This window comes from Odontesthes bonariensis, chromosome 6 (assembly GCF_027942865.1).
Source record: "Odontesthes bonariensis isolate fOdoBon6 chromosome 6, fOdoBon6.hap1, whole genome shotgun sequence".
Lineage (NCBI taxonomy): Eukaryota > Metazoa > Chordata > Actinopteri > Atheriniformes > Atherinopsidae > Odontesthes > Odontesthes bonariensis.
The window spans coordinates 8,608,075-8,636,059 of record NC_134511.1 but is presented as its reverse complement, the minus strand read 5'-3'; the positions used below and the strand labels follow the sequence as shown (position 1 = coordinate 8,636,059).

Here is a 27,985-nt window from a genome sequence, read left to right as displayed (position 1 = left end):
CAGCGCATTTCATGTACAAACAATTCAAAGCGCTTTACGTAAAATAAAAGCATTGCAGCAGGGAGTGGAAGAAGCATTAAAAATACATAAAAGAATATAAAGAGAAACAAATGAAATAATTTAAATGAATTTAAAAACAAGCAACAGTCCAGATAAGTTAAAAGATATTTCATGCATAGACACAGAAATGTTTTTTTTTACCTGTGAGATGTGGAAAAGAAATAAAAGTGGTATGAAAAGCAAAGAGCAAACAAGCAATTTAAATGGTATTCTAGTGTAATACCATTTAAACCATTTATACCATGTAGAGTTTAATGCAGAACAAAGATGTATGCCAGTAGATTGACGAGACTTAACACAAGCAAGATGTTTATGACTCATATGGTGACAACAGGGAAAAGTTACACCTGTGGAGCTCAGAATTACGAGCTTTCTGCGGGCACCTGAAGATGGCCTAACTTTTCTCCAGACTGGATATTTATTAGGAGAATAAGAAATAAGTTAGAGGCAATGTGAGTTAGGGGGACATGAGGAGCCAGGTGTAGTTTTATTGAGGATGTGAGTGAGTAAACAGTGAGTCAGGAAGATGTAGAAACTAACAACTGCTGACGACGAAGCGGTGGTTTCCTTTATTTTGCAGTTCAGTCGGTGAACTTCATTGTTTGGAAGGAACTCTGACATGTAGCTGCTGTCGCTGCTGCATACCGTCTCCACAGTCTGGGAAGGTTATTGTTTGTTTTCTCCACGAGACTTAACTTCATACGGATATTTTTTTTTTTTTTTTTTTGTGGCAACAATGTTGGACAAGTTGTCACGGTATTTCACCGCGGAGGAGAAACTTCTTCACGGAAAAAGTCGATGGAGTTCGGCGGCGGTCGCTGTGGTCCTCCTGGGTCTGTTTTTTGCGACGTCTTGCCGGGCAGAGCAGGCGTCCTGCCACGGAGCTTACGACCTGTACTTTGTTTTAGACAAGTAAGTCAAAAGAAAGAAGGAAAGAAAGAAAGTTGGCAAACTTTGGTTGCAGATTGGAGTCGGGTCAGCCTGAAGCCGAAAATGGCAGCAAAGTTACAGCTCTACTCAAAACACGGTGTAACGTGGCAAAATAAGTTATTTATTTATTTTTTTTGTTGTTGTTAAAAACTGTTGCATTTAGAGAAATGAGTAAGTTAAAGTTGTCCAAGGGTGGGATGGAACCGTTTGGGCGGGGGAGCGTGCACTCTGTCGCACGTGTGACACAATGTTGCCTGTGACCCATTCATTTCTAAGAGTATAACATATTTATTTATCTTTTCTCCTAAATATTAAGTCTTAGCTTTTTTTCTTTCTTTCTTTTATTATTAAAACGAGTTCTTTGACACCATTAAGTAACCCAAAATATGTTGACACTCATGGCCAACATGTGCAACAGCATGGAGTGCTCAAGACTTAAGGGTGGCTCAATACACCCTTCATTTCTTTATGTATATTGTAAGAAAAACAGGAAATAGGTGTGAAATAGGTAAGATACAGAAACAGAGTTTGTACAATTGTAACAAGCCTGAAAGTGAATATCTGCTCTGAGCTCTTTTATCCTCCATCACAGCCTGAACCCTCTCAGACGAGCTTTCTGTCATTTCTTTAAGGAGTCTTCAGGAATAGTTCTCCAGGCTTCTTGAAGGACATCCCAAAGCTCTTCTTTGGATGTCGGCTGCCTTTTGTTGTCCTTTGTCCGGCTTCTGGGGAGGATTCATCCCTCCATCAGACCTGCTGCCACTGATTTTCAGCCCACTTCTTGTGTCCTTTGGCACAGCTCAGCCTTTTCTCCCTGTTTCCCTTCCTTAAGAACGGCTTCTTGACAGCCACCCTTCCATGGAGCCCATTTGTGATGAGGCCTCAGTGAACAGCAGATGGATCAGCTGAAGGTCCAGATGCATCTCTCAGGTCTTTGCTGGATTTTCTTTTCTCATTTCTTAAGAACAACACTTTAAGATCCTGTTCATCTGCTGTAGATAGTTTTTAGGCCTGATACTGGCTTAGTTGTCTGTGATGTATAGACACAACGCTGGTTCATCCCTTGAGTTAGGTGCCTAAGTCAGCGTTGTGTGGCCTGAGAAACATAAAAAGACATTTTCTTCTGAAAATGATCAGGTACAAGGACTGGACTGAAAATGAGTGAGGAAGCAGTGAGCGTACAAAGAAAAACATTCAACGACTTTAAGAAAGCCTGGACAGCTATTGCTCAAGACCACTTTAAAAACTAACAAGAATGTTTTGGCTTCATGGAAGCAAAACACACAAACATCATGGATGCCTTTTGAACAGTACTCTGCAGGCATATTTAAAACAATAGTAACTCTGTTTTGTAAAGTTGAATTATTTTGCCTGCTTCAGCATTGGCATCCCATTTGGGGTGGAACGTGAGCGGCCTGTACAGACCCTTTTGGATGAACTGTGCGTTGATGTTGGCTCATGTGAATGCTCTTGTGACAGCAAAGCAAAGGAAGAGCGACGGAGCCCACGGTTTCGTAATGAGATGTGTGACAGTCACGTATTGGTGTAATTCTTAGTTCGTGACTTTGCAGTGCACCATTTTCTGTCGAATCTATGCAAAAACCTCACCACCCAATGTGTGTGTCCGACCAGAATCCGATGGGTCACATGTTCCAGTGTGACGTCTCATTCAAACTGAGTTTCCAAACTAGTTTTACTTACCTGGAGCTGCTGAGCACACCTCATCCTACTGTCATTTTACCGGGCAGCTGTCAATGTGCTTCATTTCAAGCTTTGTTCAATTTCTGATTTGTTTTTCACAGTTCACATAGAAAACAGACACAACACTGCAAGAGTTCTGGATATGTGTAAGATAATAGTCCACAGAGTGAGCTGCAAAACCCGGTATGACCGATGATATCTTCCATGCAAGTTGAATAGTTGCCCCACAGTGTTTTAGTCTCCTCTATAACCAGGCAGACATTAGTTTAAGTCAATTAGAATTAAGAGCAACAGTAAGTTAAAGAGGCGGTCCCTGTTTTTATTTTTTCTGCAGTGCAGAAAATGAAATCGGTATGCAGATGTGGCAGATGTGCTTAGAAAAAAAACAGGCAAAATGTCCAGGCGGATGCACTGCCAACTTGCAGTTTATTTTTCTGAGGATTTCGGGAGACGAGCTTTGCAGGGCCTGCTCAGAAAGCTGCAGGAAGAGCTTTCAAAAGTTTTGCAATGCTGTGGCGCACTTTCGAAAATGTGCTGCAGAAATGTCAGGTACGATAAACCACACTTCCTCAATTGATGCATAACCCCATGTCAAAGCTGAAGGAACCGCACAAGCCTTCCCATGACTTCTTTTTAACCCCATCCATGACAAAGGTTTACCGCACTGTAACCATGCTGTGTTGAAGGAGCGTCGTTGGTCTCTGGGTTTGTCCACAGTTAATTCCCCTTACTAAGAACTCGCCGCCTGTATCTGAGTTTACATCTAGCTGTCAAATGAATTTCAAGCTCATTTTTTAAATGTCACCGAATATAAAATGTGCATTAAGTATGTTTCCATGAATTTAGTTGGAGCAAATATATTAGGGAGCATATGCAGAGAAGTCGCTGCAGAAACGGTACAACGAGGAAGAAGACCAGAACAAACACGTCGCTTTAAATGAGAGAAAAATGGTGGGCGGTCTTTAGGTTTCTTATTCAGTCCCATTAATTGTGACTGTTTTGTTGTTGCAGTGAGTTTTGGCCACGCTATTTATTTATTTATTTTTTTCATCTAGAAGCAAAAAGAGCTGATTGTTTGTGAGTAAAATGTCCATCATGTCACAGCTCTTCCACTGAGCGTATTAATAAAAACAAAAGAATATTTAAAGGATCTTTTTTATTGAATTCTTCCATTTCAATCAAACCCTTCCAAGGTGCATAAAAAATGTTGAAGGTACCACAATTGTTCCAGTGTACTATCATGTTTAAACATGATGACGACAAACGACAAATAAAAGAGTTAAAAAGGTTTCTTCATTACAAAACTCGACCCAACCAGTTCATCCTATTCATTCAACAAGATCAACTAGTTGGAGTTTTGACTCTTAACAGATCATCATGTGACCTTTTTAGTCTGCTCGTATCACCACACTGAAGCCCACTGAGTCTCTGAATGTGGCGTGTCACACATGCAGCTTTATTTGGAACAGATTTGGGTTCTGAACCACTTCCTGTTTTCAGTAAAGGCCTCTCTCCTACAGCCGGTACCGCTTCACACATCAGACGTACAGAGACTTCAGAGCCAGATTCAGTCAGTTCAGCAAAGCGCTGTGCTGCTGTGCTGCTGTGCTGCTGTGCTGCTGTGCTGCAGCAGCGTCATGCAGAAAGGCCTCCAGTATAAGGTTAGGAGTTCACAGCCTTAACAGCAACGGTTTTGAATCCCCTGGTTTGGAAACGTGCCATTGTATGGGACTGTTGAGTTGTACCACTGGTCCTCCTCTGATCCATTGTCAAACTATCCCACCCGCATCTAAATTGTAAAATTACAGGATGATCCAAGTGTTTTTGTACACTTTGTTAGTTTAGTCTGTACGTGCAGATAAACTAACTCTGCTGGACTTCCTGATCCTTCTGATAAAGCTGACTTGCAGCAGTTGTCTTTACTGTTTCTAGTCAAATGCGTGCATAGTTTGGCATTTTGTGCCCCCTGCTATTTTGCATGAGCTGGGTGCCTGCTCAAAGGTTTTACTCTAGGGCATTTGAGTTCACACTTCACACAAGAGCAGCCGAATAATGCACGTTTGTAAAGGTCGTGCCTGGCATCTGGTGAAAAAATATCATGCAAATCCACTCATAATGTTTTAAAGAATCCTTTTAACAAACAAACAAAGGGATTCTGATCTGCACCAGATTAAATCAGTTCTTCTTTTGCCAAAACTTCAACTACCGAGTTTCATGAAAATTTGACTTTGTAGTTTTTGCCCAGTCTTCTCAACAAATACTTCAAGCAAATACTTGCGAACAATCACAAACATCTGCCTTGGCCTTTGCCTTTGTGGAGGAACAAAGAAACCCTGCCAACAGCACGACCTTGCTGAAGGCGTTTGTGCCCTGCAGCACAAGCCCAGTCTGATGTGCAGGTCACTGGCCTGAGGTCCGGGTGGGAATACACCTCAGTGGAGGTGATAAAGGAGCAACAAGTTTTCACCTTTCACATCCACATTTCTCCTGCTGGTTCAGGTATGGGATGAGCAACCACGTGGTTCCAATAAAACGCCCCATTATGGCATATAAATAATTCCATCTACAGATGTGTGATTGTTGAATGATTTCTATAAATCTAGTAATCCGATGATGGTTAGCTTTCATATCAGAATCCATACACTGTACAAATGCAACTGTTTGCAACTGCTAAATTAAATGGTACTTTCATGATGACTTATACCACGATTTCCATAATCCCAAAGGTATACAGCGTCAGCCAAAGTACCAATCAGGGGTCACTAGGTCTAAAACTCAAACCTTTGACCTGTTTAACTGTTCCACCAACACTTAACCACATTTAACATCTGTTAATTCAGCTGACACCCCAGATTCGTGTGCTTTTCCTTTACCTTTACCTTCACCGTGCGACCTTGTCTTTCGGCTGAAGGGTGGAGAAAGAGGTGGCATTAATGACGAGGTTCCTAATGGTGAAACTCCGCTGTTTTATGTTCTCCGTGCATACATAGAATTGTAATTATTGGTTTAATTACCTCTTTGTCGTTACAGCAAGGGCACATTTTACACACTGCGTTCACGGTCAGATTGAATTATTGAGGGGTGAGAGGGGCCAAGGGCTATAGGTTGACACCCTCCCGACACACACTGCTTTGGTGGCAGTGACTTTTTTTTTTTTTTTTTGGTCAATTATTATCTTCTAATTAGATTTAATGAGAAAAAAAAAGTTCTGCCACCTTTCCCTAGATTGAGTTCCTTTATGTATTCTTGTAGCGTTTGACTGTGTCAGGAAACCTCCGCCCATGTCTGACGATTTCCTGTTTATAAAACCAGTCGTCATAGTGAGTTTTTCTGTCTTTCTTTTGGCAAGTAAACTTAAACTCAAACAGCCAAGTAGATTTGTAGAAAGACAGATCTGTGAACATTTTTTAACAGCTGAGGTGGCTGCAAGTACACAGACTTATCAGTACAATTATCCAGCATGTGGCTGGTGTTAATGTCCAACTGTGGCTGTTGCACAAAGCACAAATACTGTACAGTATTTTGCCACCCAGCACACAGTCTGCTGGCACCGATGGGCTGTGAGCTGACTGTTGTATTCTTGTTTCAGATCTGGAAGCGTCGCCACTGACTGGGGTGAGATTCACTCCTTCGTGAAGAACCTTACTGACCGATTTGTGAGGCAAGTACAAAGTCACTCGTGTAAGAATCGTACATTTTCTTCGGAAATGTAAATCATCAAGCGTCATAATTGATTTTATCTTGATAAAAGAAAGGAAAAGTTTTTTTAACCATGCCAATAGAGTGAGGGCTTGCAATGACAAAAAAAGATTTTGATCAGTTCAATTCAGTTTTATTCATATTGTGCCAAATTACAACAAGTGTCATCTCAAGGCACTTCAAATCAAATCGGGTAACATTCAGCTAAAACCACGGTACACAGTAAATACACGAACTCGCCTTCCAAGTGCAAAAGAAAGTGACAACAGGAGATTTAAACAAAGGCCTGTACATTTGGAAGATGGAGAACTTTTGACTGAATTCCCGTAGGTGACATCTGTTTGACATCAACTTTAGTTTTATGTCATAAATAGCTTTAATTCAGCCGCTGACGTCATTATTTTCTGTCTGAACAGATTTGAAGGACTTCCCACCTGTTTTTTTTTTTTTTTCAACTATCATTTTGCACATTCCACGGCATCCTTTTCGCCCTTAATTAATAAAGAGACAAAGCAGAAGATATGGGCTTGAAACATTCAGCTTGCATAATGTTTGAGTCAAACGGCGCTTGCCAGCACAGTACAGACGGTAGCGACCCAGCCAGAATGAAGTGGTTGGTTGAAGAAAATAGCAAAGGCACCAGGTGGGAGTGGGTGGCAGAGAGGAGCAGTCTTCTGGGCTGTGAGAATGGCCATTTGCACCGGGGGGGTCCGGCTCCACACTTATCCCCTGCTTCCACCACAGAACGGCTGACAGGCAGACAATGTACAGTAAAGCAAAAGAACACTGGAAGGCGACAAGGACAATCTGCTAAACAATGCTCGCTCACCAAGAGCACTTCTGTTCCGCCATGTGGAGCAAAACTGGACTATCTCATCACCCCCCTCCTTTTCAAAGGGATACAAAACCCTCCACCACCCTCTGATTTGTCCTTGGCATTGGCATCAGTGCCTATTTAGCCCAAGTCTTTCTTAGTAATAGAAAATATTTCATTTAACATATAAAAGTCAACTGAAAACCTAAAGTTTGACTTTAAGACGCCACCCACGATTTCCACCGGTGACTTGAACGCGGTTAGTTTTTAGTCCACATATGACTGTGGAACTTGCAGACAGGATACGGACGGATACGGTTGTTACCGCTCCTCTGCCAAATCTGGCTTAAAGATTGTGCTATGTTTGTGGGGGAGGATCGCGACTGTGTCACGTGGGTGAGAAATATCAGCACCTCTCCTTATGCTCTGAAGGCTTCACACTTCTGAAGGAAACACTTGTGTGCTTAATTATCTAAAGTTTCACTTGCTCCGTGGGATGGCATCTGTGTGCACTCTGTGGTAGAGTTGGGAAGTTACCGAGCATATCCATGCAAGTACCTACCCAAAATATTGCTTAATTTGGTACTTTCCTTCTCTCTAGTCTGGAGACTATTCCTACACTTATTTATTTGTATTTCACAAGTCTTCCTCATTTAATTACTGGCTGCTTCCGGCCGGTTCAACCATCTCTTTGTGTTGTTAACTAGAATTAAAGAAAAAAAACATCCTTTTGTCATATTTTTTGCACCCATCACTTTGCCACAACTTGATACATGAGAAATAAAGAATTAAGTAGTTCCTAATACAACTTTTTTTTTTTTAATCCACCATAAAGAACCAGGAATCTGTAACCAGCATCAAATGCTACCACTTTTATGGTTGCTGTGCCTACTAGTCTGCATGTGAATGAAAGCATCCTCTTCAGGGAGGAAATTCAAGTAAAAAGGATTTTGTAAACAGAAAAATCTGCATTAAAAGAATTAATGGATTTAAAAGAATATATATGTTTTTTTTAGTGTTGAAACCCAAACATAGGTACAGTGCTGTCATTCGCTTTGGATGTTTTCATGTAGCATCCAATTTTACTCCCAATGGGGGGCTGCAGTGGAAAGGCAGTGAAGTTTTTGCACAGGGAGTCGCTCTCTATATTCGTCTGTGTTTGTCTAGTTTTCACAAATTTAAGCCGGGTATTTACGCTGAAACCACCTGTGTTTGTAAAGAAAGAAATGTGTTAACATCTATGAGCCCTCCGATAAAGCAGAGGGATAGAAATCTAAACTAACAGCAGACCCTGTGGTCAGCGCCACATCAGAGTATCCGGCATCAGTTGCCACCCTCAGAAAGTCACAGGTACAGAATATATATATATATATATATATATATATATATATATATATATATATATATCAAATTAAAATGTATGTAATTTCCTGCAGGATGTTTGTGTGACTCATTATCAACACAGCATGTTTCTGTTTCAGTTCCGCTGAAGCTGCTTTAAGTCACACACTAATATTAGTTGACATTAAAAGAGCTCCTTCTGTTTGCTTGATTATGCGTTCGTTTTTCATTCTCTTTAACAGAACGCAACTCATGAAGAGGCTTTAAATAAATCTGTCACTTCCACTGACTCCTCACTGGATGTTGTAAGCGTTTCACATGTTTTGCTGTGAGGGCGATTTTTCTGATGAAGAGGGTGACAGATGGGAGTGATGATGTTTAGGAAAAAGGAAAACTTAAAATGTAGTCAGGACTTTGATGTGGTTCTCTGAAATGGGCACGTAGATTAAAGTCAGATCTGCACCAATGTAGATTTTTCTTTTTTTCTTAGTTACTGAAATTATTCCTTCTGACTTGTGTTTTGCTTTGCAGCCCGAGTATGAGAGTTTCATTCATCGTTTTCTCGGCCAAAGCAGATGTCCTGCTGCCTCTGACTGGAGACAAGTAAGGAACCCTGAATTCATGCCACTGTTTCCGATCATAAGCTTTATTGGCAACTATCCTGGAGAACAATTCACGGCTCGCAGTTATTTTACGTGAATATTAAAATTCTAACTCAACAAGATGTCATACTGACAGTTAAAGTTGTTCTCATGGCTCAGTTCTTTTCAGTTTAAAACTTAAAAGATGTGTCGGTGAGAATTTTTAGAGCAGATTGAGCAACATCAGTATCCGTTTTTCATTTGCATTTACTCTGCACTAACCTGTCGTTAGATTCTGCGCCCGCGGATTCTTTGCGTTGTTCGTAATGAAGCGCTTTGTGCAGAGAAGACAGAGAAACTTGAATTTGTTCCTAAAAGTGGAACAGAAAGTGATTGTGCAGATATGATTGACACAACGTTGCATTGTGTTTATTTTTTACTGTTACACTTCTGCATAGAAGACTGAAGAATTCCACACAACTATATAAAGAATTAAATGATTGGGACATGATTTTTGACTTGATATTTTCATTATAGTTAGTATTTTAGTTATTTTCTAAACTATTTAGGTACATTTTAAAGGAAACTAACAAGACACATGTTTATGAGTTTAACCTCATCACTCTGAGCCCACAAGTCTGAAGTTTCTAAGACAAGTTCATGTTTTGGAATAGTTAACTCAAAGTTTAGACCTTTATCTCATTAGAAAAGTAGCAGACGGTATCAAGTTATCATCTGAGGAAACTCAGATAATGTGCAGGAATGATCAACAGTGAGCAGAAATATTTTCATTAAGTCAGAGCAGACACTCAAACCAAAGTTCACATACTAATGCCGCTCACAGGCACGTTACATTGGATCTTTAACCTCACTTGATAAATTGATACGTATCGTGTAATGTTTTGCTCAGTGTTGACTTAAGTTCTCTTTTTGTGAAAACGTGATGTTTTGGGGTCATATTTATGCAAAAAGAAATGCAATTTTAAAGGGTTCACAAACTTTCAGTCAGTCGGTGTTGTGATAACCTGCAGAATGTGAGTCTGGTACAAAAAATAATAATTAGACTTTACAATCAAGATAGACAGAGCAGCTGCTAACTGATCCCTTTCTAAAGGACAAGCATGTCAGAGTTTTCATTTATTTCTGTGGTATTGTGTTCAAAAACCTTTTTTTTTTTTTTTAATCGGTTAAATGAAAAACTGTTCAAGGATATATGTCATGGCCTCACTGGGCTATTTATACACCCAGAACAACCAAGTCAACTTCTCTGTTCCTGTTTCCTGAGTATTTAGCAATTATTTCACCACATCATGTAGCTACTTACAAGGATCTATGCAAGTTATTATAAATTAAGCGCTAACGCGTCTTTCTTTGTGGTGATGGGGAAGAAAAATTAAATTTCAATACCAAATGCTAATCATTTATATGTTCTGTATCTTAAGACACAAGATCGAAGATGGTCTGGTGCGCCTGAGTAAAGTGAACCCTACAGGTGAAACATACATGCATGAGGGAATCAAAAAGGTCAGTTTACCGCCTCAGATTCTTCCATTTTTTTATTGTGTTCAGTCGCTGAGATCTGATAAAGTGTTGAATTGATTTCTGACTGAAGGCCCGGGATCAGATAGGACAACAGTCGACCCAGTCCTCAAGCATCATCCTGGCTTTGACAGACGGGAAGCTTGACATTTATGTTCATGAACTTACCGTCAAGGAGGTGAGCATTCAGAGCACATCATTTATGGCATTTGTTCAAGTACTGGACTTTTCCTCAGTTTATTTAATTAATGTCCTGCATGTATCCTAATTCATAATGTGTTTTTTTTTTTTACTTTTTTTTTATGTCCAACCTGTTGCACATCGTCCATGCATCTTATATCTGCACCGCAGGCTAATGAAGCGAGAAAATATGGCGCTCGTGTTTACTGTGTGGGTGTGAAGGACTTCGATGAGCAGCAGGTACGAGAGCTGTAGTTTTAATCTGCAGCATCCAACACCAGAGAGGCCCATTGCTGAATGTGTGCGCTGTCATTATGACATTTCGCATGTTATAAGAGTGTTTAGAAAGGGAAATGACATCAGTGCTGTTGTCAGTGTGGAAAAAAATGTAAAAGTCTTTAGCATCCCCATCTTTCTTTGTATAATGCAGGGAAAACATGAAACAGGTTATTTATAGAAACATAGATGGAAATGCAGTAGGGCTAAGTAACACAACAACAGAGTTTGTACTATTCTAACAAGCTTAAAAGTTAATATCTGGTCTGAGCTTCTTTATTCTCCAACACAGCCTGAACCCTCTCAGACGAGCTTTCTGTCATTTCTTTAAGGAGTCTTCAGGAATAGTTCTCCAGGCTTCTTGAAGGACATCCCAAAGCTCTTCTTTGGATGTTGGCTCACACTGATTTTCAGTGCCCTTCTTGTGTCATTTTCCATTTCCCACATCACTTTCAGATCCTGCTCATCTGCTACAGATCGTTTTTTTTTTTTTTGGCCTTCCACTTGTCCAGTTTCCTCAGATTTTCTTTTAAGGACACACTCACACCATGCAGAGTTTTTTTTGTTATCATATCTCGAAGTGATCTCCAACTATCTGAACTGTGATGTCTGTAGTTTTGCTTTCTTTTTTCCAACATTGTGGCCTGCCCCACCCTGCCTAACCATCCTGCCATGAGCACTTATCAAGTCAAAAACAAAGGCAAAATTGCTCTCAATTTGTGCTGCAGCCTTTTTTTTTCTTTTTTTTTTAACATTTGAGCAAAGTGTTTGCCACAGTCATGCCATCTGCTATGTCTCCTCCTGCCCATGATATGAAAGGAAAGACAGAGCTCACTCATAAAGAGGAAAACGGATAAAGAAGAAAGCAATGTTAAATCAGCAGTACTCCTTGTTTACTCCTCTTTCATGATACCAACAGCTTGCTGAAATAGCGGACACCAAAGACCATGTGTTTCCTGTAAAAGATGGCTTCCACGCGCTCAAAGGCATTGTGAATTCTGTAAGTTTGCCGTCTCTCTGTTTCTCCGTTTGTCCGTGTGTGTGTGTGTGTCATTAATAATGTCCGAGTTAATCAAGTAGGTTTTAGAGAACTGCCTTTTTGATACAAAAAGATACTTTGGCACCAAAGTGTAACTTATAAGAGGTTGTTTTACTATTTATTTGTAATCTATTTGTTTCTTCAACTTTTCTCGATGATAACTGCGCGGGTAATTTGGCTTTTTCATTGGAGCTTCTCACAAATAAGAGCAAAGCATCTGTGAACATCAAGCTAAGCTGTGTGGAAAATGCCAGTGGAAATAACTACCCATTATGTCCTCATTTTGTAGACAGAGAAGGGAATGTCTTTGCCACTCGTTTGCAAATTACACGCTGAAACAGCTTCACAGATCCTCGCTGTCCATATGACATCCATTTCACTGTTTTTATTGTGCGTCAAAACTCCGAGAGCAGCAGCGCTTCATTATGGCTAATTTCTTTGCTTTACATAAAAAAAAAATGAAAAAAAAACATAATAAAATCCAGCATAATACAGTAAACACATCCTCTTAGAGTATAAATGTTATGTCGCAGAGTAGTGCCTCCAAAGCGTGAGTACGCAGTTTCCCATGAAGCCTCCTCATCCTCTGCCAGCCAAGTCGTGTTACTTTCCATTTTGCTGCAGCTTTTAGGTTGATTGCCGTCAGCCAAGGCGGGGGTTTGCATGGCAAAAATTTTCGCACGGAATCTGAGCCCACAGCCTCTCAAAACACCGACCTGAGCTGGACCTGCGTCTGTGTCACAGACGACAAGGCCAGCAGTGTTTAGAACGAGCGAAACTAAGCAGAGCTGTTAGACGTGCAGCTGGAAGGACACAAAGCCAAGGGGTGGGACTCCTTTCTGCAGTATGATGCAAACAACTGTGAACTGGGATCGATGAGGGGACCGGCGTGTAAATATGTATCTAAAATCTGACAAGAGGAGGGATGCATGCCAAAGGCATTGTTCATTTGTTCATTTGTGGTAGATTTAAACAGGAAATGTATGTATGACAAATACGTGAATATATCATCTACTTTAATTCCAGCTGTTGACCACTAAATATGATCATGGGAATTCTAATTTGAGTTATGCTTATTGGATATTTTGGCTACAGTATATTTGATTGACCACAACAAATACTGGAATATGTTTTATTTGTTTTATTTATATTTAAGGAGTGTTTGAATTCAGCTTTTGATGCAAGTGATGTGACAATATGACCAAAGGCTCGACCAAAGGAGGGCTTTTTATTAGTGATATCCAGAGGAAATGTAGCTTCTAATCTGTTTCTTGTTAATCTAGACCAGAGCATACACACGGTTTTGTTTCGTAAGTGTTTTATATGAAGATTTATACGAACGACAGCCGTTTCCTGAAGTGTTTATGAAATGCTTTATGAAAACATCTAGGGCAACAGTGAAAAAGCCTCATCCCCTTCCATCCAGTCCCCTCAGAGAGGCCCTGAGCACATTGATGCTTTCAGCATGCAAATGAAAAGCGGAGCATTCCTCTCTGATTAGTAATACTGGATTCCTGACTAGTTGGCCTCATCGCTTCTCTGTTGGATTGTGAGGATTTGAGATCATCTGTGGAGCCTTTTGCTGCAGGGGCCTCGCTGTTTCTGTGACCAGAATGACAAAACTCACCGTCTATGTTGGCTTTCTGGACCACGATAGCCAGTTTATTCATTTATTTTTTTCCCCCCCGTGCAGCGTTTGCCCGTTTGTCATCTGAGCTGCAGGCCTTTTGGGGAAAATCCCAAATTGTAATGCAGTCACATTGTTGTTGCTCACATCCTTAAACTGCTGAACACAACAAGCTGTGTTTCGTGTCCTTTATAGTACAGCAGACTTTAAGCTCTTGCGTGACAGAATGCCCTAGTAAAATGTTCCACTCGATTATTTCCATTCTGTGACTTTATCAGCCTCATCCTTTCAGAAACACCGACCAGTTCAGCCCTGACTGAGATAAGTGGATGACTTTGGATATATTTGGACGACTGCCTTGCCTTTCCACTGCAGCCCGTAAATATTGTTTGTCACAAGATCCCGGAGAAATGAAAAGCGGAGGCCTCTAATCTCAGCACTCAGAGCTTATAATGTAATATCTCCAAAACACTCTTGCATCTTATTTGTAGATCCCCCTACCTCTGACAGAATACTTAAATCACCAAAATGTACTTAAAGCATTTGCTTTATTTAATCGTAATTGATACTTTTCCAAGTAGGAGATTACCTTTCGTGGAGAGTCGAACAGCCTCCACACTTATTGGTAAAACCGTGTCATTCCCAGGATCTTCCTTTAATTTCAAGCTTAGGCAGGCAGTTTTATTTTCCTTTTTTCTACTTTATCTTGGGTACTGCCAAGGAAGTAATTAGACAGGAAAAATAGTGTCACAGGGGAACAGCAGCAGATCCATTTCCTCCCAGCTGTCACCCAACCCCTTCCCCTTTCAACGATTCCGTATCAAACCATCATCTCTTATAAGGTTGATGGCAACGTTTCTGTCTTCCGCTTTCTAGATTGAAGTTTCCTCCAACGTCGAATGAGAGGTTCAAGTGTCCTCTATTGCAGTTAATATGCTTCCTTTTACTGACTGCGAACTGGGATTTGCATAGTTTCTCCTTTGTTGATTTATTGAATCATAGTGGGAAGTGCGCCTCTATGACAGTGGGCTCACACAGGCCTCTTTATATGATAATGCAGGATCCCGGAGGTTTTTAATAGAACTGAGGAACAGTAATAGTCTTGCATAATTTTCCCATAAAGGCTGACACAGCTGCTGTTTTACCTCCTGTTCTCCTCACTGCTGATATTCAGCTGCCGAGGCCCCGATCAGGAGCGAGACATTTCTCAGGTGTTGCACCCTAATCTGTTTTCTAAACTTGACAGAAAAGATAACAGCCAGGACTTGATGTATTTATTCTTGGCCACTAAGCAATAATGTACCCATTTCAACCTTTTCTCATCCTCCAGATACTGAAGCGATCGTGCACAGAGATCCTGACAGTGGAGCCCTCCAGTGTCTGTGTGAATGGTAAGCAGATCCTCCTGCTGACGTCGGTCCCCTGAGCACTGCACAGACACTTTTATTACATGCAGAATCCCTTTTCTTCTTCACGCTTACTTAGTCTGAAATTTTCCAGGAGATATTGCAAACGTATCTCAGTTTTAAGCAGCTGTATCAGCTGAGTGACGAGGAGGAGTCCGCTTTGGAAGATTATAGAGCAGAGAACTCTTTTCTTTTCTGTCCAACTTTGACTGTGCAGAGAAAACTCAAGAGGAAACTGACTAAATAAAGCTGTTCCTCCCAGTCTTATCTTTTGTGTGTTGACATTCCACAGAGTCCTTTGACATCGTCGTCAGAGGGAACGGTTTCAGCCTGGGACGAAGCAATGCGGGCGTCATCTGCAGCTTCATAGTTGAGCAGCATACCATCAGTGAGTGATGCCGCTGCATTATCATTTGATTTCACATATAAACAGCCAAGTCTCACCTACTGTAAGATCAAGTCTGGTTCGAATTGCATTTTAAAATGTTCATTAAAGCTGCAGTCTGCAACTCTTTTTCAAGCATAATGCCTGGAACTGTCCGGGGATTCTGAAAGTAGTACATTAAATACCCCAATACAAAAAAAAAAAGAGTTCTCTAGGTCCCCTATATGTCCCACTAGGTCCCTCCAAAGCCAGCAGGTTTGTTTACAAAATTGCAGACCGGACCGGTAAAAGGTAACCAATCAGGTTTACGAGCTGGGCTCTGCTGCCTGTCAATCACCGATTGTGCACGCGCGATACAAGGTAGGCTCGTCCCCACGCTTATTTATCTGGACTATTGAACTTCATTTCGGGCTATTCTACTTACTGTGTCTTCCATGATCGCAAATGACAGGTGAGTTGATGAATGAGGAGTCGTGTAGGCGCATCTGGCGTGCACGTAGACGTGCACGAGTTCTCATGTGTTTTGAAGGGGCGGGACAGGAAGTTGAATAACTTTTTATTTTTCGGTTAAAAAAATAAGCATTTCTTGCATTTTGCGACTACGGAGGTCACCGTTTTCAACTTCAAGCGTTCTGATAGATCATGTAAACTCTTAAAATGCCAAAAAGTAGGACTTTACGTATGAAAACAACAAATCTTGCAGACTGCAGCTTTAAAGGATAAGACCGGTTTTTTGACATTGGGCCCTTGATTTCACATTATAACATGATGTTCTACTCACCCCTGCTTGTTGTTGAACATTTGGAGCTGTTCCGAAGATATTCGAGAGGCGTCTGGCTGCTCTCTTGAGATATTCGGCCATGAAACGGTTTCCTATGGGCAAGCTTATACAGGCACAAACTATGCTGTTTATAATTTATTAATTACTGTACATTAGCACTGATAACGTGGAGGTGCGTCGCTTACTTAAAAAAATCCGGGTTACTGTAATTTTGATTTTTTTTGTCGTAAAGTGGGTGTTACTGACGTCCTCGTCGTGCTACTGCCACAGACAGCCCACAGACCTGCTGCCTATTTATTCATTCGGCTAAAATTCAAAATTAGTAACCCGGATTTTTTTAAGTAAGCGACGCACCTCCACGTTATCAGTGCTAGTGTACAGTAATTAATAAATTATAAACAGCATAGTTTGTGCCTGTATAAGCTTGCCCATAGGAAACCGTTTCATGGCCGAATATCTCAAGAGAGCAGCCAGACGCCTCGCGAATATCTTCGGAACAGCTCCAAATGACCAACAATAAGCAGGGGTGAGTAGAACATCATGTTATAATGTGAAATCAAGGGCCCAATGTCAAAAAACCGGTCTTATCCTTTAAGTGCAGTTCTAAAACTGCTAAAAAGGAAAAGGGGAAAAAAAACAACAACAGGCCAAATAAGCATCCATCTGATTGTTTTCTGGCTTGCAATGTAGCCAGATCATCAGATATACGGCAGGAATATTATGTCCAGAGAAGTCCTTTGCTAGTTAAAATGACACAGAAGTCCATAACAAGTTAAATGCTCAAATAAAAGAGTTATTGTTCCTCTTTTTCTAAAATGAAATGAAAAAAGAGACTTGAATGATGCCAGAATGATAAAACCAGATTTTTTTTCTTAAGAAGCAACAACTGGACGTTTGAAGCAAGCAGTGTCATTTCTCCTGAATGGCACCATCATGTGCTTCTGCTCTATCTTTTGTTAAATAAAGTTCTGACTTCTGTCTAAACTTTAGGACAACTCACTTTATGCTCTAAGGCTTCCAAATGTCTCTCAGTTGAAAGCTAAAAGAAAAATGGATAAAAGCTTCTTTTTTGTTTAGAGAATCCAACAATCGTGCATAATGTGCATCTGCGATAGGCCACTGAATCCCAGCAGACTGTGCTCAGTGAATCCGTGTGTTGCAGCCACTGGTAGTTCAAGTTTTCCTTGGAGACACAAACTTGTTAACTTGCAGTAACAGACCTCCACCCTCTTCCGCTTCTGTGAAATCTGTGAATTTCTCACAAGGAACTATGGAGACTAATTGTCTTTTATTAAATTAAATGTCAGTGTCATGCAGATCCTTCACTTGCTGCGATGTGAAACCTTCTGAGGTTGGATATAGCAGAACAAACCCTCATCCATACATGGCTGTTATCTTACAGCTGCTCCTTATCTATGTTATCTAAATTCAGCAGAAGAAAGGAGGCTATGTGGGTCACTGTGCTCCTTATTTTGAGCTTGCAGTCTGTTCTGTTGAGAAATCCTTTTTCAGGAAGCAAACGGGATTTGGCACTCAAAGCCAATCTTTTAAAGCTCTCATTTGGCCGCGGGATCTGTGGGATCGGCGACTGCCAATGACAACACTCTATCCTTGACAAGTTATTTTTGATTTTCAACGTTATAACCCAACTAAAATACTTGAGCATATTTTTTTTCTTTTTAAAAATGAACTTCGTCTGAATCAGGAAGTGGCCATTAGCAGATGTCTTCCTGTTAGTCCTTTCTCAGTTTAGGCTGTCTCACATTCGCCCACTTGGGGCTATTTATTCCCTTATTGGCTTTTGCATGTGTTCAGTCCAGACCTTTTTAACAGTGGGGCACCTTATAATTATGGACAAGCATCATGGCAACTATGGAACACACGCCACATATGTGAAACAGATGCTACAGTCTTCTCCATCACCAAACCAGTTGGAGCCCTATGCATAAGAAAAACAGACAGGAAAAAAAAAAAAATCTGAAATATAAATGATCTCAGTAGCTGCCTTTGTGAACCCGTGCCTTCTCTTTTGATTTTTATTTCTATTCATATGCAACTCCCAGTTCTGAAATATCAAATATATTAAATTGTTTTATTTTCCGGCACGTTCCTGTCTCCAATTTAATTGTGTTAAACATCAAACTCACAGTAATAACTGCTGCTTAGTTAGTTCTTGTTTGTCAGAGATTCATGAAGGCCTTCCAATAGAAGCCACTGGGTTCATATAAAGACTGCTGGCTGATTGTGCTCTCAAGATTAAGGTTCATTCTGCACAAATATGACAGAACTGTGCTGGTAATGATGTTTGACTATGACTTCTAATACTTAGTAGTTTAAAAAGATGTTAAGGGGATTAGTTGGGATTACAAAGCTGCGATGCCCAGTCTCTCAAAGCTGCTTTTTAATTTTTGCTTTCATTTTAGCACACATGAAAAGGAAATTTTTCTTCTTCTTTACTTATCGCTGTTTATGTGTTTTTTTACTCGGCACAGTTTTAGGGGTGATTTTTTTTATTTTTTATTTATTTTTTTAAGGAAATGTTTTGGTCAAATTCCGAAGCGATTTAAAGAAATTCGAGCTGCTTCACGAAGCGTCTCGTCTATCACATCATCATCAAACTATGTCCTTCATTAGTTCAATTTTTTAAGGATAGTTCTGTATACATGCACAGTATGGATTTAGATGTAAGTAAGGTGGTAGCATATTAATGTCCTCCATCAAAGACTTGCAAAGCATAAGCTGCCAATTTAAATGGCTGTTAGATAGCAGCTAACTGCTACTGGCTATTGAAAACCACATCAGTTTCTCAACTGCTTAATGTGTAAAGTGTAATTGATGGTGGGACCTTTGACACACTTGTAAGGGTTCTTCCTTTGTGTGTTCTTTTACAAATGCTCAGAGGGAGTGTTTCCTAGCCTAAGAAGGATGTGAGTTGGAAGGAATCATCTAACCAAGGAAGCATCATTTGACGCATTCAGACTAAGCAGTTCTAAGAGCTTTCTGAAGGTTATGGTCAAATCATAAATCATAATTTTACTGTTGCATATCTGCTCAATAAACCTCGGGTTTCACTGTGTATTGAGGTATTTAGAGGCTTGCATTAAGACTTTTTTTTGCCGTTTTACAGGTCGTTTTTTTGGAAAGTGGGTTCCAGTGTTGTTTTTGTTCATCCGCCCAGCATACACTGACATTGTCAATGCATGTGCAACCTTTTTGTCCAACTCTTAAGTCACATCTAAGTCAGAAAGTAGCCTAAAACTCACCGGCTCACTTTGTAATCATTCACTTTGACTGAAATAATTGCAGCTGGTTTTGAACAAAGAGTGCAGCAGAAGACCCTAATTGTTTTTTTTTTTTTGTCCTATTTCCAGTTGAAGATTTGATGTGACTGGTGTTCATGCTTCAGTAATACCTTTTTAAGTTAATTTTTTTTGTTGCTCTTCCAGATCAAAAGCCGAGCATTGTGCGCAATGACTATGTGCTGTGTCCTGCTCCCAAGCTGTACGAGGTTGGACAGTAAGTAGAGTGGGGTTTGTTTTCTTGGAGGGAAGTTCTGTTGGAATTCTGCGTTTTTTTTCTTCACATCGTCAAAATATTGACTTCACAGTTAAATATTTGTATGCTTCTGTCGCATATTTGTCAGTGACATGTGCTAGTTCTCCCGTTTACTCCAACTACAGATGAAACTTAGATGTTCTCCTGTTTGACTTCTTCCTTTAACAGATTCCATCTGTGTTCGTTGCATTAGTTATTTAAACGCCATTTAGTGACGGTGAGGGCTGTAATTGGCTGTTTTCAAGCCTGACTCAAATAAAAATGTCTTCATCTAAGTTTTATGTCATTGAAGTAGAAAGAGTTGGAGGGAAGATGCTCAAAATCAAGGGGATTTCAGAGAATTCTGATGAGTGATTCACAAGGAGACGAGCAAAAATGACTATGATGGGCCGATTCTTTTTTTATTTTTAAACAAAATGATTAGAACATAACATGAGATCAGCTGTTTGCAGTAAAAGTGGTTGTGGTTTGGTTTTTTTAAATGATATCATGCAATTAAAGCTCAAACTTTAATAAGTTCTGAAAACGTTAAACACACAAGCGTGAAGAATGGTTCTGATTATGCACAGTACGTGTTAAAATGTTCTTAAAACTGAGATGTCAGTGTTTTTAGATGTATGTCGGCTATGATCTTGGCAAGTTGACGAGAGAGGTGTGAAATTTTAATGACGGATATCACATTGGCATTTATAAAACGGACCTGTTGAAATAGATTTAATATGTTCTATAAATTGGGTCGTTCTCATTTTAATTTTGAAGGGAAGAAAAGCATTGTGGTGTCGGGAAAGCGGCAGTTAGCAGGAATCAGGAAGCTTATCTCAGCCAAAAGTCTCATCTCTTTTTTTAAATGTTTTTTTTTTTCCTACACCTACATCCCCTTTCTTCCATCGGCGGCTTTTTTCAGACTTATCACTGCTCCTCTCTGTGTGTTGACTTTCCTTTTTAAATTGAAATCAGCCATACCGCTCTTAGGTTTAGCCAATATGTTTCAGTCTCCTTGCTTTTCTCAGTTTTTCTTTATTGGCAATAAACGGCGCCTGAGTCTATAAATCAGCTGTATGTTAAAGACTCTATCATAAAGACGCAGTAAACAGTGCAGACAGAAAAACACTGCATATATACAACTACAACCCACAAAGACAGGAGTGAAAACAGTACAAATATGCGTTTATTCCAGGCTGCCGAGTTGATTTTTAACGGCATCTGTTATAATCCCAAACCATAACAGATGATTGCTAAGGCATTCTAGATGGAACAACAGATTTTAATGTCCTTGCTGACTGCAATCCAATCAAAAATGTATGATTAGGAGCGCTGCTGGCTCCTGAAGGTCTTTGAGCTCTAAAAGAGATTATGAATCATATGATGACGGCGATGCTGTAACTACTCCAAATCAACTTGAACCTCACCTCAGTTAATCTGCCCATTTTTTAAATCCAAACTGCTTATGATAACATGTTATTTTTGCCAGAAGCTGACAACAGTGCTGAAAGTAGAATGTGGGTATGTGCAGGGATGTGGGCAAAGCAGTCAGACCACTCATTCATGTTGTTGGTTCCTGATTTTTTTTTTTTTTTTTTTTTTTTTTTTTTTTTTTTTCTTGGGTATGTTTAATGCACCGCTTGCTGTCTCAGAAATGTCCATCAGATTTCCATTAAATACATGGTCTTTATTACATGAGTGAGGCATGGCGTTAACTAAACGGAGGATAAAGGCAGATGCATAAGCGCATACACAGGTTGTTAATGTACATTGTTGCCACAGCATGTATAGTCTCACATGGACCATTTTATTTTTAACTGAATTGCATTTTTGGATAAAAAGGAAATGCTTTTTTATTTTTACTTTTAGTCCCCGCTAAGAAAAAACAAAAACAATATTTGATTGGTTTTTCTTCCTTTCTGTTAAAATACAGAATAGATGGAGAAAAAAACTGTGCTTCCAAGACACCAGTGAGTGTGCCTTCACATTTCTGCAGATGAAATTAAATCGGATAAAAGACGAACACCCATCTGATTCTCTCATTTGAGAATTTGGAACAAACACATTTTCAGCCATTATTTTTGTTAAAGTTTAATCAGGAATGATTTCAGTTCATTCTGCTAAACAAAATGAACATGCATTTCTAAGCCCTGCGTTGCGTTTATTAAGATATTTTCTTTTGAATAATGAGGCATTTGAAAATGATTATCTTGTCTTTTAATCATTTTCTTAAGGATTCGGTTAAAAAAAAAAAAAAAGAATTTGCAACGTGCAACTACATCTGTAAGCCACAGTTCCTACGCCCTGATCGGACCTGAGCTGACACCGACATTACGTGCCTTCCATTTGCAAAAGGCCTGCCTAATTAACTCTTGGCTGCCGATGGTGACCCATTAAGTAGTTAGCTGGTATGTGTGGTGAGTAAACACATCTGCTGGAGGGGCTCTAAAAGGATGTGCGACAGATGCAGCCATTCCCTTTTCCACACTCTCCATTTAAATAATTCACCATGCACTGACAATCCCTGCACCCTGGACCACCTGCATGGAAACTTCCGTCTCCATCCATCTGTCCGCTTCTGCTCCATCGCCACAACCGGCGCACAGGGTGCTCCTTTAACACGGCTCTGCTCAGCCGTACACCAATTTCACCGTACATTCCTTCTCTCCGTTTCCTCCTCGTAGCCATGTTCTCCCACACATGGGGCTTTCTCTAAAAAACACTGCTTGAGTTTCTGTTTTGACCTCATAAACGGGGATTGGTGGGTAACATATTTCAGAAACGGATGCCCCTTGAGTTTTGCCTCTCAGCTGCAGCTTCTTGCCCTACTCGGGACCCCGAGCGCACGGCTCCACATCCCGCTCCGATGTGCAGGAATCACAGTGTCCTGTTGGTCGTGGAGCTGTGCAGGAGCACTCATGTTGGAGGCATCATCTGTGCTGACAGCTGTGGCACCAGGCCTGAAACACTGGCATCTGCTGACGCCCCCCTCCCCACCACCCCTTCATCTGCGTGTCCCCATCAGGAGACCTAGCACACCCTGCTGGGGCACGATTGAGAGGTTAAGTGGCTGTGGTCTTGCAGCAGCATGTCCTCACCTGTGTTTTCACAATTACGATGGAAGGAAAAAAATAACTTTGGGGGGGCACCTGCATTACGAAGTAGGTACAGTAGCTAATGCTAATGCTTGTTAATAATTAAACAGGCTGTCCGACAGCAGCAATACCCCATCTGCTCCGGGGGGGTATGAAGATGTATGTGATAGAGCAGTCTTGTCTTGTCTTGTTGTGGCACAGACATGTTCCATGTGGATTGATTTGCTTGAACCAGATCTGTTTGACTGAGGGTTGCAAAGAGATTGTCTTCATACAGTTAATCTGCAGTCCAATTCTTTCGATGAAGTGAAAAGCTTATTTTCCTTCGTCTAAGAATATTTTTTAATGAAAATGTGTCCTGATCTTCCACCGACATCTCGTAAAAAATCTGTAGGTAAAAGTGATCAGGGGTTTACTTCAAATGGCAAAGGCCTATTGAAAAAGAATGTTTCAAGAATGAAAAAAGCAGAGTGAACCCATCAAAATGCTGAGTCCTGGGAGAAATAGTTCCAGCCCTTCATTCAGAACTGTCGCATTTTTACAAGCTTTCTGGACTTCTGAGACACTGTCGGGTTACAACTGTACAGCCATAGCCCCCGGCATGGCCTTTTATTTATTTGTTTGTTTGTTCTTTTAACCTCATTAACAACCATTCTATCACTGCATTTACAGGCAATGAGATTAAAAGAATGTTCGGATGTCAGGGAGCCAAAATCTTACTTTGGAACGGCTGCAAACTGAGTGTTATACTTCTGTATTTCACATTAGTGTCCTCACTATAGCAGAAAAAAGGTTTGTGTGAAGACATTGCCGGACTAATGTGGCTAATGTTATCAATATCTTGGACTATATGTGCCATGTTAGAGCTAATGCAATCAGGAATTGGGAAAAATTTAGGACCAGTTTGAAACCAGTAAACTCAAAAAAACAGCATAAAGCCACATGCTGTCAGTCACAGACTGCAGATTTCTTCCCCACAACATCCATGCATGGTAAGAGTACATTTTGTAGGTGGAGCAGTTTTGCAACAAACTACAGGGTGCATTGGAAAGTCTGCAGATGTGTGGAAAAGTTGCATAATGGTTTAAGGACTCCTTGTGCATTTAGCAGTTTGACAGTGTGAGCCCTGAACGCGCTCACAGTTAGCAGGAACACTAGGTCTGTCGGTTGGTGGAGATTTGAGTTGAGCCAATCAGAAGCAGATATCGTCACACTTCAGATTACTTAGTTGTGAAGAAAAATGAAAGAGCTGATAATGTTGCTTCTGTATTGTTGTTTCTGGTTGAAAGACGGACAGCTTTTTTCAGCACGAGCTGCATGTGCTCCGTCTAACTGGGTAGAAAGCCCTAAAAAGGCTTTATTAGTACTTTTTACACCTTTAAATGAATGAAATGAGCAGCTGCTTTCTGTGTGCCTTTCAAAGACACTGAAACATAAAGCAGCTGCTCATTTCATTAAGTTAAAGGTGTAAAAAGTACTAATAAAGCTTTTTTAGGGAAGACAAACCAATGTTTCCCTTAAAAGTTAGAACGAGTGATCTGTGTTGCGTAGTTGGAACTTTTTTTTAGATTTTTGTACAATCAGCAAAAAAGAGAGTTCTGAAGATAAACTGCACTGCTGTCCAATGATGTCCAGTAATGTAACTTTTCTGTGTAATGGATGTTCACTTTGATGGATTACGTCACGGAACTCAAGCAAGTTGTAGAAGTCATACAAATCATTTCAAGCATGGTCGAAATATTTGTAAATCTGACAACAGATGATTAGCACAACTATGGTCGAACTATGTCGGCTTCCTTTGTCACCTGTCCCGCCAGCATCGGCTCGTTTTATTGGCTGTTCATTTTTAGATTGCATGTCACTCTTTCCAAATGGACGATGTCTGACTCTTGAGCACTATTTCCCATCTGGTCTTGAGGCTTCATTTGACAATCTCATCCCCTCTATCAACTTCTGCCCTGCAAACTTGTGCAGAGTGATGACTCCTGAATGCCAAGTGACAGGCCTCACATATGCCGTGGTGTGAATTATTCAGCCTCCTCAATTTTCAGATCTTTAAGGGAAGTTTAAAAGCCATTAGCGTCACCATTGTCAGCCGCTCCAGCTGTATCGCATCACCAAAGCTTAGTGTCAGGCCGCCATTACTTTCTGACAGACTATAGTGAGCCCAGGGACAAACTTTTTCCAAAGTGGAGCCAGAGATCTGCAACAAGAAGGCGCCCTCCGCCATTCAACTGGTTACCCTTGGAAGCGGTGTCTCTTGCTATCCAAATATTGCCTGATCCCTGGGCTCGGGGACAATCTTCCCTCTCATCTCCCATTTATTCAAACATGACTTTGGCCCCACCAAACAGCTGCAGTTCTCTCCTCAGTGTCAGTCACTGGCTTTTACTGCAGGAAAGGTAAATGACAGCCAACACTCTTAAATTATTCACATCACTTTTTTTCAATGCCACTTTTTCTTTTCTTTCCTTTTAAACCTCAAGATATATTTTCCCTGTTTGATGCTGTCAGTGTGGTGCTCAGACATGAACATCGGCACACAATTTAAAAAAAACAAAAGCATTAAGAGCAAAAATGCACCATCACATGATTGAAAATGATTGAAAATGACTACCAGAGGGTTTGCTTCAGGGTTGGGTATAAAAGGAGCATCCACCAAAGTCGTGTGCAGAATGTGATTACTTTCATTGTTACCAGATTAGAGCGTCCATGTTTAGAGCCATGCTGCAGTTGTGTCAGGGTGGTGCAACAATAGACATTCCACTGTGGTTTTAGTATGAAGACTGTATGCCACAGACTTTAGAAATACAGCCTATCTGTTATGGTAATGATTGACTTTAGTTGAATTTCAGCAGTTCTATGTCACTGCTCTTGAGTTTTAGCTGTGGAACTTTCATGGCTTCTCTTTTTGAGTCATATCAACCATGGATACCACAAGACTGTGTATTTATTGTCATTAGCCGAGGTATCCTTGTTGTTGCAGAAACCCCACAACAGGGTGCTCATTGGTGTAGGTACATATCTGCAGCTGTAGCACAGCAGTTCACGTAGCAGTTTTAAAGCCAGCCAAATGGCATGTTTCCACTACGCAGTCTGGTACGGATCGGTTCAGAACGGTTCGCTTATTTCAGTGTTTCCATTACCACAAAAGCATACCGGTCCCGTGGTACTCGTTACCATGTCTGTAACCCTTCTGCTTGGGGTACCTAGCACACAGGACCGATTCCAGGCTCTGCTCTCTGTTGTTGGTGAGGAGGTTGTGCAGCAGGAGCTCGATGGCGCTGTGTGAAACAAAAAAGTTTTCCAGCTGATTGCTGCAAAAATGGCAGAGAGTGGTTTCAACCAGACCGCGAGTCAGTGTTGCATTAAGCTGAAGAAGCTTGGAGGTGGTTCGAAATTATGGATGTTATTTGTTATTTGCTATTTACGCTTCGGCAAGCACTTCGGCACGCGCTTCGGCACGCGCTTCGGCACGCGCTTCGGCACGCGCTTCGGCACGCGCTTCGGCACGCACTCCGCCCACCCCTGAGGGTCCCCTTTGTACAGTGGGACCGCAAGCTGAACCCAAAGCGACCCGACCCGTGCCGTACCGTTCCGAACCGACCTGTACCACATAGTAGAAACGAGGCTTTAGTCTCTCCACATTAGGATGGGTTGTGGCTCACCACTTTGTGCCAAACTTTGTCAGATAATCATGGATCATTCAATTCAATTCAGTTCAGTTTTATTTGTATAGCGCTAAATTACAACAAAAATCATCTCAAGGCACTTCAATGATATAGTCCAATTCAAGCCAATTGGAGTTCAATTCATTGTAATTAAATTCAAAATTAATCCAATTCATCCATCCATCCATTTTCTATAACCGCTGAATCCGTCGGTCGGGTTGCGGGGGGCCTGGAGCCTATCCCAGCAGTCATTGGGCGAGAGGCAGGGTACACCCTGGACAGGCCGCCAGTCCATCAGAGGGCCACACAGAGACAAACGAGATGAACAACCACACACACGCTCACACTCACTCCTAAGGACAATTTTAGAGACACCAATTAACGTTTTTGGACAGTGGAAAGAAGCCGGAGTACCCGGAGAGAACCCACGCATACACAGGGAGAACATGCAAACCCCACACAGAAAGGCCCCAGCCGGGAGTTGAACCTGGAACCTTCTTGCTGTGAGGCGACGGTGCTAACCACCACCGATTCATTCATACGGAGTCAATTCAAGAACAATTTCCTAGCTAAGGAAACCAACAAATTGCACTGAAACTTCTCTTCGGGGGTGCATCAGTGTTCATGGGATGGGTTATGTATATATCTGTGAAGGTAGTGCTGACGCAGAGATGCATGTTGTAACTTTGGAGAGACATACGCTGCCATCGAGGGGACGTCTTTTCCCGGAGGGTCCGTGTTTTTTTTTTTTTAAGAAGAACAATGTCAGACCTCATTCTGCACGACTTCCACAGTGCAGCTTCATACACACAGTGTGTATGGTTTACTGGCCTGCTTGCTGCCCAGATTTGATCATCTGTGGAGCATCATGAAAAAAAAGATCAGACAACGTAAACCCATAGACTGTCGAGCAGCTGAAATCTTGTATTCAGGCATAATGGACATGGATTAACCTGATCCCAAACAACCAAAATGTGTCATTTGTCAATATATTTATAAAAAGCTTCCCAACCTTTCTAGATATTGGGTTTGTATTAATTGAAATAAACAGAACAGTCACTAATTCTTTAATTAAGAGAGCTGGAAAAATATTGTGAAATAACTTGGTCAAAGATGAATTACCTGTCGGGGGGGATCAATAGAATACCAGCAGTAACTGGAGTACAGCTGTACAGAACAAGTGAAGCACGCAACATTTACTGATTATTCTTTTGGTAACATTGTTTGGAAAAAAAGAGAGAAAAGTGGAAGAAGATGTGTGACTTATGCCTGTGTGTCGGTGCAGATTCTGCCTACTCAGCAGTAAATTAGCAGTCGGTGTGT

The 27,985-nt window shown here is 40.9% G+C and overlaps 1 protein-coding gene across 1 annotated transcript in view; it reads left to right on the top strand.

The window, feature by feature from the left end:
• The first annotated feature begins 432 nt into the window (after positions 1-432).
• antxr2a (ANTXR cell adhesion molecule 2a) overlaps positions 433-27,985 on the top strand; it is an 82,897-nt gene continuing 55,344 nt past the window's right edge. Inside the window, exons 1-10 of the mRNA XM_075467243.1 lie at positions 433-972; positions 6,281-6,352; positions 9,077-9,148; positions 10,569-10,650; positions 10,739-10,843; positions 11,017-11,085; positions 12,041-12,121; positions 15,118-15,178; positions 15,486-15,581; positions 19,806-19,875. Of these exons, the coding sequence (XP_075323358.1) occupies positions 797-972; positions 6,281-6,352; positions 9,077-9,148; positions 10,569-10,650; positions 10,739-10,843; positions 11,017-11,085; positions 12,041-12,121; positions 15,118-15,178; positions 15,486-15,581; positions 19,806-19,875 (884 nt within the window). The 5' untranslated portion in view covers positions 433-796. The remainder of the gene's footprint in view (positions 973-6,280; positions 6,353-9,076; positions 9,149-10,568; positions 10,651-10,738; positions 10,844-11,016; positions 11,086-12,040; positions 12,122-15,117; positions 15,179-15,485; positions 15,582-19,805; positions 19,876-27,985) is intronic.